This window comes from Ischnura elegans, chromosome 5 (assembly GCF_921293095.1).
Source record: "Ischnura elegans chromosome 5, ioIscEleg1.1, whole genome shotgun sequence".
Classification (NCBI taxonomy): domain Eukaryota; kingdom Metazoa; phylum Arthropoda; class Insecta; order Odonata; family Coenagrionidae; genus Ischnura; species Ischnura elegans.
Genome location: NC_060250.1, coordinates 8,343,540 through 8,363,214, shown reverse-complemented (window position 1 = coordinate 8,363,214; position 19,675 = coordinate 8,343,540). Strand labels below are relative to the sequence as shown.

The following is a 19,675-nucleotide window of genomic DNA, read 5'->3' as shown; positions in this document are numbered from 1 at the left end:
TTTTTCGATTCCAGCCCACTGTGCGACGTCAAAAAACTGCACCCACACACAAAGTCCATAAATTTAAATAATACCATGATATGAATTTCCATTGTACTTAAATTAATTGTAAAAGCTTTGCCTTCGCACTTAAAAAGGTTGACCGCCGTGTTACGGAGAACGGACGTCATATAATAGTAGCACCGCATCACCCGTTATTTCAGCATCGACTGCGTCCATGCTGTGCTCGTGTTTGCGAGTCAGTGTGTTTCAATTGAGTCATTCTTGAATAGGAATTCATAATAGACTCTTTAAAAATAATTTTATTTACTTGGAGGCGTATTGGTCAATTATTTTGCAATATGTGAAATGAATTTGGGGGGCGCCGATTCCATGCTGAATGCGCTGTGAATTTGACGCTGATTTTGAAGAGGATTTTCTGCGCGAATGTGAAAAGCATAAACAAATCGATAATGCGAAAAGTTAGCGCAGATCATAGACGGTTGTTTAATGCCATGGGAAATAATTACCCTGAATCGAAAATTGAACCAATGACCATTTCGGCTTTGAAAGCATATTTTTCCTCCTTTAATTTGGTTTTCGCGATAAATTTGCCAAAAACATTTTTAAAATCCAATGAATCCTCAGTTGAATTTTGAGTGGAATTTGCCCAAATTGGAATAACAAGATGCAATTATCCAAAGAAAATAATAATTTTTATCTTGTAGTTAGAATAATTCATGCCTGCCGCGTGAACGGCTTCGGTGGAAATCGCGTCAATTGCCGTGGGGACAAAATCCCAGGCGAGAGGAGTAATACGGTTGATTTGTGATTGATTGATGTTTGGGTATCCGTTGATTCTGGTTCGCACGTCGATGTAGACTGTTATAGCGATACATCCGAGGATGTATTCCACAACTTATTTCAACGCAGTGGGGTCCCAAGAGCGCCAATGCACTTCGTGATGACGGAGGTTAAAAAACAAAAGAAGTGACGTTGGTGATGGAGAAAGAAATTCATCTCCTCTTATTTCTTAGCAAATAAAAATACATTTTGGCTTACCATCGATCCTTAATTAGTGATAAATTGAAAAAAAATTGCAATCTGTAATTATATTCCTGCGTCCAGTTGAATCAAAATTGTCCATTGCTATTTATCGACTCGTACTGCTTTCGTAGTTAAACTTTTAAAACTTCGCAAATAGATCGAATCAAGACCTCAATCGATTCGTGTTCTCTTCGCTGTCGTGCGAGTCGTGTTTAACAGTTCACTAATATGGCACGAATCAGGACCCAAGGGAGGGTACTCTGAGGGTTACAACGCACCGGGGCCGGGAATCAAGTCAGAGACTTATACGCCCGCGCTCCCGGGGAGGGGTTTGGATGGGAAGGAACAAGGAAAGAGGCGCCGCCGCGGCGATGCCTCTCGGATGGGGATAGGGTTGGAAGGGATGGGATGGGGTAAACACCTCACCGCTGTAGAAGCGGAAAGGGCTAAATGGCGAAACCTGGCATCAGGCATTAATGTGCCAACGATTTTGGTAGATATTCCTATAAATAAGAAAAATCCATCGATCAAATCCTTGGATTCCACTAATATGGCAGTCGAATTCGGCGTGTGAACACAGATTTAGTGATGACACACTTCTGCGAGTATTAATTACCTGTAACTCCCGAAATCTACTGTTACCGATGCCTGTATGTAATGCTGCTTATCCAGGCCCTCTGCAATTCTGCTCCCAAATCCTTTGGAGGTTGTAGAATACTGTCAGGTAAACCGGAGGAACTCCATGCCGCAAGTAGTCAACTGGGCGACGGGTTGGACTGCATCCTACGGCTATACTGAACGGCAGCGACAGAAACAGACGGATGCTGTCGCAGATGACGATGCACTGCAATTCAGACTCCTCTCGGTCCCACTGTTATTCACAATCTACGGGGGTAAACACACAATTTAAGAACCCACCCTCTTCCCTTCATTTTCCCTCGCATTGCGTTCGTCCCCGTTGCGACAGCCAATGAGCGGGCCTGCCGATTTTTCACCCCCTTTCCCCCCGTTAACCACCCCTATTCAAATAAGGTAGGAGGGGGAAGTTTACCCCCGTAAGATAACTGAGGAATGGCGAGGACATGGGTTCGGACGACGAGAATAACATTCGTTTTGATGATTGCTCTGCTGTGCTGACCGATGCCCTCAGAGCGGTCTGACCATATGTGACGTGGTCCCAACAGTACAACGGTTAGCAAAGATTTAACGGTCAGGGAGTTTCGTCAGCCCAAAACTAAACGAAACTGTTTTACAATACCGAAGAACCGACCTCTGGCTTTCTTTGGTAAATCGTCGGTGGAAGTGTTAAAATATAAAATATATTTTCCTTCGCCTAAGTTTAGTTGTTCATTTTTCATGAAGCTACTATTTAAGCGGAACTTATCTATACTCTTCACTGTTCGAGAAGAAGATAAAAATAATATACTGCAGAACAGAGAGCTTTAAGATGTTTCTCTTTCCTTCGACTGTCGAGGATACCTACTGTTGTGTGAGTTGGCGCCCGGGCCCGCGAAGTACCTGAGCCGCGAGCAAAGGAGGGGAGGAAAGGACCGACGAAAACACTGTATGGGACCGACAGACACAGGTAGCTGGCGGGTCCGTTCGCCCGTCCCTTTCCTCCCCCCAAAACGAAGGCAACTAGCACAGCTCTAATATAGAGTTATTAAACTTTTTTTACATTCTCATAATATCTCAATATAAAATAAAGCATATTCGTAAAGTACTAAAAAAGCTAAGAAGGATGATGTAAAACACGAAGTGATCCGATCATAAATAACGAAATGGTCGAAAGTTAAAACAAAAAATACAGTATAACGGCAAAAAAATGAGATATGAGTATTAAAAAAATAAGATTTGAGTGATGACAGATGTGCCATCAACGTAATTGATTTCTGCACGCGCTGGGTCGGCCAAATGGATCGTTTGAATTGAAATGGATGGAATTTGTTTCTTTATTTTTCCTCTTCTGGCTTGAGTTTGTGGGCCCTCGTTTTCCTTTTCGGTATCTAACTAGATCCTGCAGTTTCAGGGATAGATATCCACTTAATATTTTTGTATTTTTGCGAGCTTGGTGTCGACTTACAATGAGGAATGAGGATCGGTGAGAGCCTTCACCACCTCCTGGAACGTGCATCAGTGATGGTCTTTCTGGTTCGATGACTGCAAATCAAAAAATTACTACTAGCTTATTGCATGCTACATTTTTCGTGTATACCTACCCCCTGCCAAACACCCTTGAGGTGGCTTGTATTGTATTCTGCAGATGCGGAAACTTTTTTTTTATCCTTTCCATTCCTTACGACTAAAGATGACGTAGCAGTCAAGCTCAGCCAATCATTGCCTTCCGATGGGTTTCCAAATTGAAACTAATCCTATTCCTTACAAATCAGTTCTGATATTTTGCGCATCCGCAGAACTCATAAAAGGATTGCATTAGGTTGAAACGTTCTAATTGTGAATAATCGACGGGTTTGTTGATCGATATTGCAATTATCATTTTCTAACTATCAAAAAATAAGTATGGTTGCGTGCATGAAGTACGTTCAAAGTTACATTCAAACTCGCCGTCAGATTCGTTTTTGTCGAAAGGGTTTTTATATTACAATTTTAATCGGCATATATTTCACGTAAAAGCGTTTGCCAAACATTGCTGTTGAGGTGGTAATTGACATTATTGAGATTACCATTGAAAACATACTCTGCGTTATTCATTTGTTGTAAAGTGAAAACTCATTGGATGAATTTTGAAAAATTACCGCACGTTTAAGACGAATAACGTGATATTTGAAGCGTCATTTTTTGCCATTTATTAGATTATCCTCACACCGGAATAGTGACATCGATCTTTCTTAAAAATGTTTTCGTAATTACTAGTGATTCATCTGAAAAGCTAATATGGTGTCACTCAAGGTTTAAAGTAAGTATTACAAATTTGATGAATGCGTCACCGGGCACAAAGAGGGCAAAGGAAAACAACAAATTTTCGAACTTCCGTTTCGAAGTCATCATCACAGAACAGTTTTGACGCAGGGGTGCAGTGGTGTCAATGTTGGGTCGAGAGAGCAACGCATCGACGTGTGACGTCAGAGAAGGTCTCTTTCATGGCAAAATAACAAGCAATTCGAAACGCAAAAATGCAACAAAATGCATTCTTATCACGGATGATGTCACATCGGGCAGCTCGCTGAAATGACTGCACCAGTGCATTGGCGGGATGACCCATGTGTCTTCTGCATTAAGATGCGCTGAGGTTGGCAATCGGGTGTGTGCATGGATTTCGCTCGCTATTTTTATTACACTGTGAATTCAATTTTGACGGCTACGAACAAGGTGTGGATGACCGAAACTTAATTCAAATCTATTGACTGTGTAACAAACAAAGACGAAGGCACCAACTATCCATCTGATTCTTTGAAGTCCTGATATGAGCGTTGCTTACCACGGCACAATTTACAGCTGAATGCTGTGTCGGTGCTCACGGTGCTTCGAAACCTAAACCAACCAAAACTATGCAATGGAACGCGTTCGGTGATTAAAAAAACTGTTATGTAATTAACGCGACTAAACTCAATGGAAAAATCAAAGATGAGGAAGTTCTCACTCCGGGGATTTCCATGATCCTTTGCCGTTTGAGTGAAAACGAATTCATTTTTCAAGTCATATTGCATTCACGATGACGATTATCAAATTGCAAGGTGAGTTTGTGCTCTTAATCTATAAACGCCATATTTTTCTCAAGGTCAAATATATGTTGCATGTTCACGTGTTGGTAAACCATCCTCTTTATTTTTTCTTCTACCAGACAACAAATCAAAAACTGTTTTATATCAGAAGGTACTTGACTCAAGTGAATAAAGCCGAATGTGTTGGGTAGACTGGGACATGTTTATACATCGGGCACTGGGGGAGGTTTACACAGTGCAATTTTCCGAACCGAATTATATTTAGCGCGCTACAAGTCATGGCACATTTTTGCTGCTTGTAGAGGCTATTTTCATGAGATGTTGAGCAGCAATCAAGAATCGAGCTAGATTTGCGTAAACTTGCCTCAAAACGTGGCAAGACTTGGACCTAAAGACATTTTTTCTGTTAAAAACTCAACTAGGCCAGCAACTGAATGCATGAAATTTTGACTTTAATTAACTGCTTCATAAAACCACAATGTCTAAAATTTCCGAAGACGAGACACTAAAATTAGAAAATTCATTGAAAAAAATCCGCTGATGCGTGACCCGGTCTACCCTATGAAGATTAAATAAATAAAATATGTTTCTAACAAGTAATTAAGATCTTATTTTTATAGTTTCATTGATATTTTCCTAATTAATTATAAAAAGTACAAAATTATTCAAATCAGTACAGACTCCCTTGATTTATAAATAGTGTGACAATACTGTTCATTGATAACACAGCCCAACAATGAAAAAACTTTTTTACTGGAAATACCTTATTCTTATATGAAGTTGCTTAATCCAAATATGATGGTTTTAAAGTTGTATCGCCCACCATTTATTCACATTTTACAGTTAAATTTATGAAATCAAGCATTTTTTTAGAATTTAACAGCTTTTTTATAGTTATAATAAATTGAAAAAGTAGGTCTAATCAACGAAGATAATGGGGATTACTGTTGGTACTTCACCGAGAAGTCCATCAGGCGATTCATCGCAGAAAAAGGAACACAAGAAGCTTCAAGGAAAAAGGGAAAGAAAATGTAGACTAATTCCAGTTGACATGTGAACCCTGTATTACCACGCTGTAGTAAATACAAACAATTTTATCACGATGTAGTGAACAGTAAATACAAACAATTTCATGATGTAACACAGTGTTTCATTGATTTCCCTGTATACCGTATGGGGATATTAGACTAAATATTAAATACATATTGCTTGAAAACTATGGGTGATACAAGAAAACAAAGGCCAGGTTTGGATTCGGCACATCAAAATCTATAAATAACAGCTATTAAAATAAAAAAGTTTTCAAAATCAAAATTTTTTTGTTGGCCTATGTAATTAGGCGGTACGACGTTCGCCGGGTCAGCAAGTAATATGAAGGAAAGCTGCGCGAGGTCCACGTCTCCAGCTCCACGACGATCCGTATTTCCGTTTCTCGGTACGCGCATCTCCGTTTCATTTTTATTCTTTCTTCGCCAGCGGCTGTTGTCCTCACACCCACCGCCACACATTCTTATTGTAGCGGCTTACAGGGTAGTGTGTAGATGTTGATCGATATCTTTTCTCGTATAATTAGGCCTTTGGCTATTCCAATGAAATAATTCCTGAATAAATTCTTATCAACTACATGTCACAGAGAGGGGTAGATGGTGAAGGAAATGTCTGCATCATGGAGAAAAAGAACACTTGGAGGTGATGGGAGTTATGTATCGAGGGAGAAAGTAAAATGAAATTACTGGGGTTGCATTGTGCAGGGGTAGCCAAGGCCCTCTCGTTAATAATTCTAATGGCTCTCATGTGTAATTTGGCGTTTAAAGGTGCGAACACGTGAACGTTTAGAAATGAGGACGAGAGAAGACTGGAGGCATTCGAGACGCGGGTGTGGAGATGAATGGAGAAGGTGAAGTGGACGGAGAGGAGGAGGAACGACGAAGTACTGCACATGGTGGGTGAGGAGATGCACCTTCTTGGTGAGATCAGTGATATCATGGTGCCGGAAGGCCGTAGAAGGAAGGGAAGACGTGGACTTTTAGACAGAATGAAAGGGAATAGGCCTAATCACGAATATTGAAGAGGGTGGTCCATGGTGGGAGGGGAGACGGATATGGGTGATGCTCTGTGCAAGCCGAACTCAACCAAAAGAATACTTTTGTAATGATACACAAGATGAAATCAATGGAATCAGTCTCGTAATTGTATCACTTCTTTATTGTCATCTCATAAATTAATACAGGCATTGTAGTAAAAATATATTTGTCTCTTAAAATAAGTTGTCATAAAGTACTTAGAGCTTCAATTTATTCACGAATACCAACTCATGTAATTAGGTTAATTATCAGCTTTTCAAGCGATAATTATCCAAAACCATTCAGCGTTATTACATTTGAATCATATAAATCAAGTATCAAACAAATACTGCTAGGACGATGATTTTTCCAGGCCAATTAATGTCGAAAATGCCATCCGCATTTGTGAAATTGTTAGGCCGGATAATGGCATGACAGAATATCTGTCAATGTTATTGCCATATTGACTGCGGATATTTAATATCATTAGGTCAGGCTTTGAATTTTAGGTCCTCCTTTGCAGTTTCATGTTTCCCTTAATATAATGAATATAATTCAAAATTTAATGCTCCCACGTTTATGGAGTTATTGTTTGAATAATTCTACTGTCAGAAAACATTTTTAACCCAAATGCCTAGCAGTGTCTTTGTCATTAATTGAATAAGGTACTCCGCGGTTAATTTATCTATTAGGTAAAAAATGATCACAGAAACGCCGCGGATAACGAGTAGCCCATAGGAAAACGTTTTTTAGTCATTGAAATGCGTTATCGGTCATGGACTGCGATGAAATCCCTCGCGTACATGACCCGATCTTTGACTTGTCAGCTGGATTCACTTAGAAGGACACCACTTTACTCTATCCGTTGTTTCCTGTCTTTTTGCCGACTTATAGAGGCTCCCGATTTTCGCGAATTCCTGTAATGCTATGGTCAGTTTAAAGAATATTATCAACGAAATAAAAAGTTCTAATTCATGAAAATATTGTACTGACATTTTAGACGCCCTTAGTTGCAGTCTGTTTAGCAATTATATTTATGAAAGTTGTCGAACTGAACGAATAATCGCTAATTCGCGAAAATGCGGGCCTCTGCGTATTCCTCGTTTAATACTTGCGCCATCAACTTGAAATTTTCATAGTAGTATATCGAGTAGGCTTGCGTCGAAATTTCTTCGCCTTAGGGTACACTTTTCTTTCAACCAAATCTGGAGCATTTTTCCATAAATATAAAAATATTGCATTTGAGAGAATGATGTGTGTGTAAGTTATTAAATTCGCAGGAAAATTTTGGACAGTGTCTCCTTTAAATACCCTTTTAATTGCAAGACGATGGCACAAATGTGAAGCGAGTAATCCGTGACTAAAAATTACCGATCGAACGGCAGATATGCGTCCTGTCTAGATGGAAATTCTTTTGCCCAAGTTACCTCCTGCCAGTGGCGCATCCAGGATAGGGACAAGGGGGGTACTTAGTGGGGGGGGCTTAGTTGGCGGGGGGTTTAATGGGGGGGCTGAGAGGGGATTAAAATTCCAGCAGTGCCAACTGGTGCTATTTAACAGCAGCAAAATGCTTCCAAATTTTATGGAACATTGCCGTCAACTTATTTCGTTTTTCCAAGTAGGTACTTGCGAAAGTAACTGGCAATAAAAACTTCTTGATTAAATTACCTTCTGCAAGCTAATTCCAGACTTGTAATGCAGAATTATTTTTTTAGCTACAAGAAGCGTATTTTTGTTCGTAAACTAGAAAGAGTTACTTAGGCAATATCTGTCGTCTTTTTTTCTTCTAAAGATCTTACAATAAAGGGAACTTGGTCATAGAAATAGTCAGTGTCAATCCAGCTTGGTTTAATGTACACAAAAAATATAATAAATATGAAAATGCGGTGGAATAATGATTTTTGGTTTGTTCTCCAGTCTTAAGTTCTCTTGCGTGTCGTATTAGTTGAGTCCTTTGGGGCAGTCTGATTTGAGGGCCCTTGTGCGTGGCGTGGGGCCCCAGGAGGCAGCGGGGCCTATCTGGGCCGCGTAGCACATGGCGTGCATGATGAAGTTCTGCTCGAAGCTGCCGGTGAAGAGCTCGGACCAGGGCCCTCGGGCGTACACGGCCACGTCGTCACCTCCGTGCGTCTCGCTTCCCAAGGGCACAGTCCCAGGGTAGTGGTACGACACGTCATCTTCAAAGATAGAAGAAAAAAAACACCATCAGAAACGATTAAAAATTAGCCGGCATTATTATTTAAAGCACCCTATCGATTAGAGTAGGTTTCCATGGAGTATTTAAGAAGCAAATCCGGTGATCCAAGCGTGATGGAATGGAATTTTTCCACATTGTAATAATGACTTGCAATTTTCCGCGATTACAAAATTTTGTTCCGACCTAGGTTTCGATGTTACTTCATCTTCTTCAAGGGGCAAAATTTTTCGGAGCTTGAAGATGATGTAATAACATCGAAACCTATGTCATAATATAATTTTATAATCGAGGAAAGTTGCGAGCGTTTATTTAAATATTTATGAAGAATTTACCCGAATATTTTGCATCTGTATTACACCCTGCGAACAACCTCTAAGTAAGTTGTTAGGCTGTGGTGACCAATTACCAGGATGCAGCATGTAATGGGATCCTCACATGCGCACTTTTTTATTTAAGTATTCTTATGATTAAGTCAGGTTTGCATGGAGGATTTGAGAAGTATTTTGGCTGTCTTCCCACCTATTCGGATAACTAGGTAACTCGCCGATGTCCTGTTGAAATAGGCGGCAGAACGTTCTGGAGAAGTCATTTTCTCAAGTTCGGAGGATAATTGTAATTAAAGTCAATTTCTTGAAAATTGTATGAGATGCCAATATTATTGTGGGTGCACTTGTAGTAACACCGAAAAATTTTGGCATTTTCGCATTATGGTTTACTCCTAATTTGTTTAACTTGTGACATCTTTCGGTTCTGAAGACCTGGACTCGAAAATGCAAATATTATAGTTTTTACTATAATCTGCATATTGTAGCAAGCATATAATGCGCAGATTGTGGCAAGAACATGCATTTAGTTTTGTCAACAAAATGTTATTGATACAAGGTTAATCATAGCAAGAGACTTATGATAAAAGTTAAACGCAAATTTCCTTCCCATAATCTTAACCCATCAACGCCAAAGGGTGCCAAATGGCACCCAGTGCAGTGCTGCGCCAATATTCCTGCAATGCATTCAATATGTGAATTTTAGCGTACATTTCAGTGCGCATACTTAGTAAAAAGTTTTCTCCATTATTGAGTCAGTTTGAATCGTGTTTATTGTGTTGAGCTGATATGTATCATAATTTATAAAAGTGAAAGATGTGTGATTAAAAAAAAAACTTAGGGCGCTGACGGGTTAATGGTAATTACATCAAAGCGTTACGTTCCTACGTTAAAAAGGTATTGCGAACATAAACAAAGTTAAATTTTGGTGAAACCGTGGAAGAGTATTGTTTGAAAAATAAATCTTTTAGCAAATGCACCAGCCAAATTTATTATAATTACCTGCATTCTCCTGAAAACTACTCTCATTGAAGCTGGAAATCAGCTGCAGCTTGCGCATTCTTTGTAATTGACCGATTGATGCAAACATTGTAAACAGTAAAAAAATAAAGATACAAACGACCACAAAGAATTTAATTTACATTTCCATCGTGTCATTGTTGGCTCATTGTGGTCGTTTTAAATTATAAATATCATTTAAATATTATAAATATTTAAATTCATTTTTTAATCGACCTCGGAGTATAGGGTGGAAGTTTTTTTTTAACACATTTTTGAGTCCGTCACGATAGAAAACTAAAACTAAAAACCACTTTTGCACATGGATTTTTCACGAATGACTGAAAAACTTCGCATATTATCAGGAAAAGCATGATAAACAAAAATGTAGTACGTGAAAGGGTTGATTTTACGGCTACAATAACGTGAGGTAGACTTTTTAACACATTCTTTAGCTTGTATAAAGTCACAAGAAATTGGTTTACTTTCAAAGAATTCGTAGTAGAAAATCTCAAATGAGTCGACTGTTATGTTCGCGTGTATAGTAAATAATAAGCTTACTCACATATTTTAAAACGTTGTCGATTGTAATGGAGAAGGTAAAATTAAAGGATTTTTTTTTTAATTTTTCCGTTCTTCGATCTAACGACTGCTTCTCCAATTATTCGCTATGAATGATCGACGACCTTATAACCCATTCGGTTATGAGTTGATAACGTCACCGACTCCTTCAAAGAGGGTCACCGCGGTTACTCCGTGGCCTCGCTTACTTTTTATGCTCTGATATGTGATTTCTTCCTTAAGCGAGCGGTTTTCCTTGAACCAGTTAATGAGTGCGTACTGTGAGAGCGTAACCAACTCATGAAAAGTGGGCGTCAACTTTTTTTTATTTCAATATTACGGGACAATGGCTGGATGAGGAGGCTCTTAAATTATCTTTTTCTTCCATCCAACGAATTCATTTAACGAACTGCGATGAGAAGACTGGGTGGTTGTTCCGAATTTCCGAATTTGGTGTTAAATCTTAAGACGTCACTGATTCCTCCAAATATTCTAGCAACATTGTTCGGAACTTCAATCAGTGCTTCCCGCAGCGAGCGAGTAACGGCTCGATTCCACAGGAACAGTTTTCAGTTACATCGCGTCATTGTTGGCTCGTTGAACTATTCATTTGAAGATCCAGCTACGCTCCAATCGGGGTCGTTTTCAATCGGAAATGCAGTGTAACACCCTGAGTGATCGACCCCATTTTTAGCTCATTTGGAGGGACTCAGTAGATTTTTTGTTTTGGATCACGTAGTCTCGGTGCTCCCTCCTAGATTCGGAATTCGAAACTTTGTGGAAATTTCGGGCGCTTAGGTTGTCTTAGCGGTTTGTACCGGTCACGCCTTGACCCACAGCGCCCTTCTAAGGACACGAGATAGGCGCCAAGCGGCATTTCTAAATTTTTTCACGCTGAGGGTCAGCTGGACTGGAGACTCCTTGGTGGAGGGGGGGGGGGGGATACTACCTGAGGCGTGCCGCGAAAATTCCTTCGCGATGGTCGTAATTGAGTCAAGGTCAGCGCGATTGAAGAACACGCACGCACGCGCGCACGCACGCATGCACGCCCTCTTCTAACCACTAAGGAGAACGTGCTGTTTGCTAAAGAAGCGGTTTCGGAATCCCATTTCGTAACTCAGAATATATTTCAAATGCACATCAATTTTCTCCTCGCATAGAGTGAATACGTTAATGTTTCAGCTCTGATGTAGTTAGATTGACGTCGGGTGTCCCACAAGGAAGCGTAATCGGTTCTCTTAATTTATCATTTTTTAAATGAACTCGCATTGAGAAATATCGCATTAAATTTTTATTTATAATTCGACTTATATATATGACCAGGTATAAATGAAAGTAGAATTACTAGAGTCTACACTAAAGGATTTGTAGACATTTGAATCGAGTTTATTCAAAGTTTATCTCATTCTAGTAAAGATTTCACAATATTTTCTTATTATTTTTTTTTAATATGTGCTTACCTCGCTTTGAATATAAGCGGTATTTTTATGTACGAAAACTACTATACTATCTCGTGAATAACTTTTTGGGGAGCGTTATCATCATATTTTCTAAAACTTTTGTAAATTTCAGTGGTAATTAATTTCAACCGATTCAGGTTTTAATAACTGATGGTTGGAAATTGTATCTTATGTAAAAGTTGGCGGGCAGCGTCGAAGTATATCCTGTCCTAATTTCTGCGTTATAATATCCGAATGTATTGGAAACTAACGATCAATGGCTGCGTTTATTTTCCGGTGGGTCCATTGCTGATTCCGATGAGTCCCAGCCAAACAGTGTACAAAAAGGCATGCATTTATTTGGCGCATATGTTTGCGGTGTCAGAGTGACGTGCTGTTTTTGTGAAGAAAAAATTCAAGACTAACAGTTTAATATGAAACGAGAAAGAATTGAACATAATAAAATAATGATGATTTTATGCAATGAATTTTAAATTTTGATTTGATTTTTAATATTTTCCTGCCTACAAGCATTATTTTTTATTAGTTATGAATTTGCTTCAGCGAATTTCAAATAACTTTGTGCATTTTTTTTCTTCAATGGCTTGAAAGCTTAAAAAAAATACTAATCGCTAAATCTCAAGGACATGTTTTAATGTATTAAGCGATTTTTTTTCGTGAAAATAAAATTTACTTCACTTTGATTTATCTTTTTCTGGTCTCTTTTTTATTCATATTATGGCCGGTTTGGAGAGAGAATTAGTTATATTTACATAGCACGGATGATTAATTGCTATACTTTTCTGTTGAGCATCCCTCGTACTTTATTGATACCCCACCCTGTTCCTAATCCTCCACTGCCTTTGCAGCCCTAACCCCATTCCTCATACTCTGCCAGCATTTACCGTTCATTCATCGCGAACGGGTAGGTTGGTATCATCCGCGGTGACTAATCGTGAGGCGATATCTGTCTGGTAAGCAAGCATTCGGGTGCAACCCAGGCCACTACGTATTTCCGAACGACCTTGTCGCTTCGAGACCAGCCTAATGACGAGAGTTGTTTGACTTGTTCAACTCCACATTCATCGATAACCTTGGCAGTACTGGCGCCAATCAAAGAATCGCTCTTGAAATCTGGACGGGCGGACACTGCTTTTCCTCCTCCGTTTCATTTGTTTTTTTCTGAGCGAGAGTGGTTAGTCAGCTTTCCTACCCATGATTACATCTACGTAATACCCTGCGAGCCATCCCCAGGGTGTTTGGCAGGGGGTAATGCGCTTGTGCCGGACCTCGTGTTATCTCCTCCCCTGTAATATGTTTCCGGCCCCAAAATTAGCCGCACCCAACATTACCTGACAGCCATAAATAATACAGATGTTTTCTCAGACGACGTGAATCATATCCTTCGTTTACCACCGTAGTATGGTAGACGTGATCATGAGAAGAAAATAAAAGAAATAGACTCCAAAACAGAGATATTTAAAATGTCATTCTTCCCTCGTACTATTAAGGATAGCAACGTTGTCTCAATTTATAGGATTAATGGCGTCACTCGCTAGGATGACTCATTTCATGTTTTTTCCATAGTTATAACCTTGCATGTATTTGCTCTAGGAATTACTAACCATTAGCAAATTTTTTGCATGAATATACATTTATATTTTGCTAGTATACGTAATATTTTTATGACCGTGCGGTGTGCACGTGGCGGTCCTCTTGCATGTTGGTGATTGGTCACCCCCTGCCAAACATCCAAGTGGTGGCTCGCAGGGTATCATGTAGATGGAGATGTGGATGTAGATACAGCAGAGAATTATTTATTCATCCGCTAAATTTGTTTTCATCCACAGCGCACTTTAGTGAGCTTTTACGTAGCCGTCACTTGGGTCGATGACGGCAGAGCTATCCGAAATCAACAGTAAAATGAGCTCTAATCCGTGCTGTTAACCGTGGTTTTGTATTCTTAATCATATGATCTATCACGCTAGTTATCACGCTATTACTTTTATGTGTTACACCACGTGACTGAAAATTCTCCCCTGAAATCTATGAATTAGAATTAATGCATCGCTCTGCGCTTAACGCCGTTTTACAGAAATAAGGCGCGCTATGTGGCAGTGGAAACAAGCTGTTTGCGACGTGACATACCGGGGCCTAATCTATGTCGTTTCAATATGGAGATATTTCACTTCTACATAGCACCCTGAGAGCATTTATTGGGGGGTCTGGCAGGGGGAGACAAAATACGAATACATCATGTAAAATTCATGAAATCTGTTAATTTTCTGTGAAATTTTCTCATGCATTATCAAATAATATTTCTTTAGTTATATTTTAATTTACGACAGATATTTAAATTTTTTGTTTTTCTACTTCCTTAAAGCATTTTTTCCTATATTAGGGTAAACATTTTGTTAAACATTCCAGTGACCCCGTAATAAAAATCATTGCAGTAAAAACTTGAAGTATTAAAATGAAAGTTGCTAAAATTAAATTTGAGTGTTATTATAGTGAGCAATGACTTCGTTATTTTTAATAATGTGTTTTTTTTTTCAGCCCTGATGAATCTCGGGCGAAAGAGCGAAATATCGCTGAAGAGTTGACGAATAATAATTATAATCCGAAGACCAAACTCCAATGGCCTTCACCCCTTTTAGTCCCCGCTATGCGTTGTCGACCCCAAACTCGGGCGCATATAACATTAGTCGACAACCTGCGACAATGGGCGAGTTCAGGAATTCGGTGTGTGTCTGTCGCCTCTCATTCCGAAGCGTGCCGTAATCGAATGGCTATGCAAAGCGGTAAACAATGACGTCATTCTGTTGATAAACTTCAAGGCCAAGGAAACCAGTAACGATAGCAGCGCTAATATGATAATATGCTAATGACGGGAAGGAAATACCTCCGCAAATCGGTCCAGAAACCATTTTTAATTGTTTTGAATCAGCATTTTCGCCCGATGACCCAATGACTTCGGAACAACATATCCAGGTCGATTTGATTGTGTCAGGTGGAAACTTTGAGGAATATACTTAGCAGTTCATAAAATGGAATCGAAAGCTTCGTAATTCCACATCATATTTATTTGCGACCGGTATGGATAGCCATGAGGATGACTGATCGCAAACAAATTTTGTTTGCCATGAAAAAGTTTTTGATTTGGTTTATTAAAAATAAAAATGGGGCCTCATGAATGTTGTTGATTCGTATTCTATACTTTTTTCTGCAAACATTTGGCGTCTCACTCTAACGGCGATGAAATTCACGAGATTGGCTTTGGAAAAAGGTCCCCTGGATGGGGAACTGAACCACGGTCTTTCGGCTTCTCGTGGCCAATTTACCGAGATGATGGAGGGCCTCTTTAGCGCTGGAATGGGGTTCACCTTTGGGTAGCGGGTTCTTCGAAGCCCAATGCCTTACGCTGCCATCTTGGATGGACCTTAAAGGCCTAACACCTAGCATCGTTGAACCTCGCTAAAACAGCGAAGGGAATAGAGGGAAGAAGATAATTAACATCTACACGCAACCCCATACGCCGCTTAACCCCTCAACGCCGTCATGCGTACCCAGTACGCGCCCTTTAAATTTCGTATGCCGCCGTCATGCGTACCCAGTACGCTTCCTGACCTACTGTTTATAATATTTTTTCTCCGCCAGATATTGTATGGTAAATTAAAACTAATTACTCTAACTTTTGAAGAAATATTTTTCCTTTCCAATAAAATATTCATAGCGGTTTTATGCCTTCAAGATTTTTTAAAAAAGCTTCGATAAAATTCCGTTTTAAACCAGCGCCTTGACGACTTCAGTCCAAAAACTCAACGCCTTCTTTCAGCTGTTCTATCATGAAAACTTCCGGCCATTCTGATTGAGAGACGTCTAGAAGGGTCAGCTACTTTAGCTTGAGATACGGTATCTTCTAAGCTCAATGCCATCTCTCCGTCTTCTCCTTGTTTGTCGTCACCTCGAGCCCCAAGTGTGTTTGGTCCGCCTCGTTAGTCCTAAGCGTCCTAAGCGAAGGGGCCATGTGCTTCGCTCTGCATTTATTTTTTTATTTTTTTTTTCTGGACAGTAAACAACGAAGATAAGATTCCATCTAAACAGTCAGCGTATACCAGGGCCCCTTCGAGATATTTTCTCGTCTCTTGAGGGAGCTTCTAAACCACAAGCTTCAGTCCACCCAGTCCACCAGAGTCATTCATGCTGTGTGGTGTTCGTTCAGGCAGTGTGCTGAAATTCTCATTGGGTGTACTTCCTGTGTGTGGTATTTTTTTATAATTGGGGATCCTACGAAATGGGAATAGTATTGAAAGGCAAAAAAGAGACTCGGAAGTCTGTTTGTGTGTCAGGCTATAGTGAAATCATTGGTGGGGTGAATTTCAAGAACCTGTTATTGCATTTGTACGTAATGGAAAGAAAACGCCATTACAAGTGATGTATGAAGTTATTTAGGAGACTATTGAATGAGGCAGTCCTAAATTCATGTCGTTCACAGGAAAAACACGTATAAAAATTTGACTTATCATTTCGCGTGCCATTGGGCGATATAATAATTTTGAAATATCCAACGTCATACGAACTGTTTGGACTTGGCCGTCACTCATTACACAATTTAGTACCAAGACTCACAAAAATTGATTTCCTAAAGACAATTCCTGCAGCTGGGAAGAAATCAAAGTCTCAAAGGAGGTGTGCAGTTTGTGCGTAACATGGGAAATGAAGAGTTTGCGTGTACTGTTGTGAAAAATGTGCTGTGGGATTATGTTTGCATTGCTTCAAATCATGTCAGAGCAGATTTTCTAAGGTAAATCATTTGAATATTTGCATATTGACGTTTGAAACATTAGCATGTGATTACCTATATGAAATGATACGGTAATAATGGAACAAAGTCAGAGAAGTGGGCGGAGTGGTAAATTTTCAAGTAGGCGAAACGGGTAATCCTATCGAAAGTATCCAATCTGTTATGAAATTTTCAACCCCAAATAACTAAATTACATCATGTAATTATACTTTTTAAATGCATGGAATGTCAGAGATCTCGTAGCTTCTTCGAAACCAAATAAAAATCTTTCAAAATTGAAAATTTATTCATTAGTTCATAAAAAGAGATACATAAAACAATAAATATTTTTTCAAATCGCTCGAAAAATTATTATATAGTAGCGCATTATATTACGCAAGTTTACAAACATTTTCAACGATACTGATCGTATATTATGAAAGATATAAATTATTGAATGATAGTATACCAAAAAGGCGAAGATTTTTAAATCTCATCCGGCCGCTGAGATGGGATTTAATTAAATGCCTGCCGCGCTTGAGGGGTTAAATAAGCGTCGAGTAAGCGTTTAACAAACGAAAAGGAAATGTTGTAACGAAGTTTCGCCTATTAATTATTATTAAAGTCCTTCATTGTTCGGATGAAAAAACGAATTCCCAATACCTATTAGTTCGGCAAAATAGCTCTCTTTGTTTACCGTTTCTTTCGGATGCTCGGGTTTTAATATGATATTCTCCGTGTCGCTCAGAAAGAAATCTATTCTCACTTGCCTAACCAATCTCCGTAACCTCAGAGTCTTTATCGGCTCCCATCCTTAATCATTCAACATCTATGTAACGCTGTCTGTGGTCTTTCTGATTCGTGATCTGCGTAATGGCACGAGTAGCCAATGTCCATGGTTCGATCCCAGTCCAGGGGAATTTTTTCCCACTCTTGTGAAGGAATACATATTATGTCTAGTCACTATTCATCTTTCCCCTCCATCTTCCGTGTGTGGCCGATTTTAAAAGGCGACGTTTTCGGTGAATCGGGAAACGGATCCAACATTGATTTCGCTTTCGTCTGCTTCCCTTCCTTATCGCACTCTCTCTGCCTTCGTGAGCGGCGCCCTGAATAAATGCATGAATGAATGAATGAATGAACGAAAGAAGGATAGGGCCAGCCCATCTACGCACGCGTACCTCTCCCCTTGCGAAACCACCACCGATCGTCCTTTGACCCCGACAGTCACCCGAATCCCCGTGAGCACGGCCGAGGCACGTCGTCGGTACACGCACGTGCCCCACCAAGTGCCCGCAGTGCGAAGCGTGGTGGTGGCCATCGCGGAGGTCAAAGGGTGACCCTCCCTCCCCGTGCATGACCCTCGCGTGCCGCTCTTACAAAATGTCACTCCGAAATCCTGAAATGAGGGCGAACAAGTAGTATCGCCGTCTGTCCTCCAGCCTTGCTTGCTTGGTGTCACTGGCCGTTGCGTTCCTGCGCGGAACTTCTTCGAATTACGATACGAATCACGGCTGCGTTTATTCCTCTAATTCCCATGGGTTTTGGGTCAGAAATACTTAATCGGTGTAATTAATAAAATACAAAGGAAAGCTGCATCAGTCGTTAAAAGCGTACATAATGCGTTGCACTGATGTTAAACGAATTATTCAGAGAGCCGCTGGAGACTCGGATGTTGCACGCTAGGCTTAGAGTGCCTGAGCATTGAAATGAGCATCTTGGAGAGCGACACGGAGGACATAATAGTAGAACCCCACTATAATTCCAGGTTCGTCAGAAAAGATAGGTGAAGAATTATATTTTTCGTAACGGATTGGTATGGGATTTCGTTTTCCCCCGAATAATAATGGACTTAAATATATGCTAAGCAGAACTTCGTTAAAGAATTTCCTTTTTATTTGTTAACTGTCCTAACATCCCCCTCCACACGCCTATTGCCGTCTGAGGGGCAGTATGTGCATGTAGATGAAAGGTTGCTCATTGCTTAAATTAGTTAAAGAGTCCTTGTTAGTACAAATGAGCATTATTTATATGACCACCTTATCAGATATTAGAAACGCTCACAAACTCCCAGCCACAAATGAATTCATATCCCATCTGGTTATTATTTTCAAGACGAGTTTGGAGGACACTTATAACGCACTTCTTACAGACATCCAGCATTACGATGCAAGTATCCCGATTAGTGCAAAGAGAAAAACTGTTCGATTTTCTGGAATTTGAATTATTGAATTCTAGTTTAGTAATTAAAAAATCTAGTATTATAAAAAAGCAATCTCGAGAAATTGTAAAATTAAAGAAAAACAACAATAAATAACATAAAATGTAAATAAGAAATATAATACAATTTATAATGTTTTTATTTCTGTTTAAAACCATGTAGCTTTATGTGTCAAAACCATTAGTTTTTGGAATTAGTTTTAAGTTTCGCACAAACCACTCTTAAACTGGCTGGTGAGTCACTGTGGTCATTGGAATGGAATAAAAATACATAAAATTTCGAGGTACGCGAATGAGTTTGAACGAGATATTTAGCGTATCTGAGAGAGAAAACGGAGAAAAGGAGCAATTTGGCCCTGCTCGCCCGAATACTATCGAAGT

The 19,675-nt window shown here is 39.7% G+C and overlaps 1 protein-coding gene across 1 annotated transcript in view; it reads right to left on the bottom strand.

The window, feature by feature from the left end:
- Nucleotides 1-6,896: 6,896 nt before the first annotated feature.
- LOC124158481 (alkaline phosphatase-like) overlaps nucleotides 6,897-19,675 on the bottom strand; it is a 72,316-nt gene continuing 59,537 nt past the window's right edge. The window contains exon 10 of the mRNA XM_046533605.1: nucleotides 6,897-8,949. Coding sequence (XP_046389561.1) covers nucleotides 8,714-8,949 — 236 coding nt within the window. The 3' untranslated portion in view covers nucleotides 6,897-8,713. The remainder of the gene's footprint in view (nucleotides 8,950-19,675) is intronic.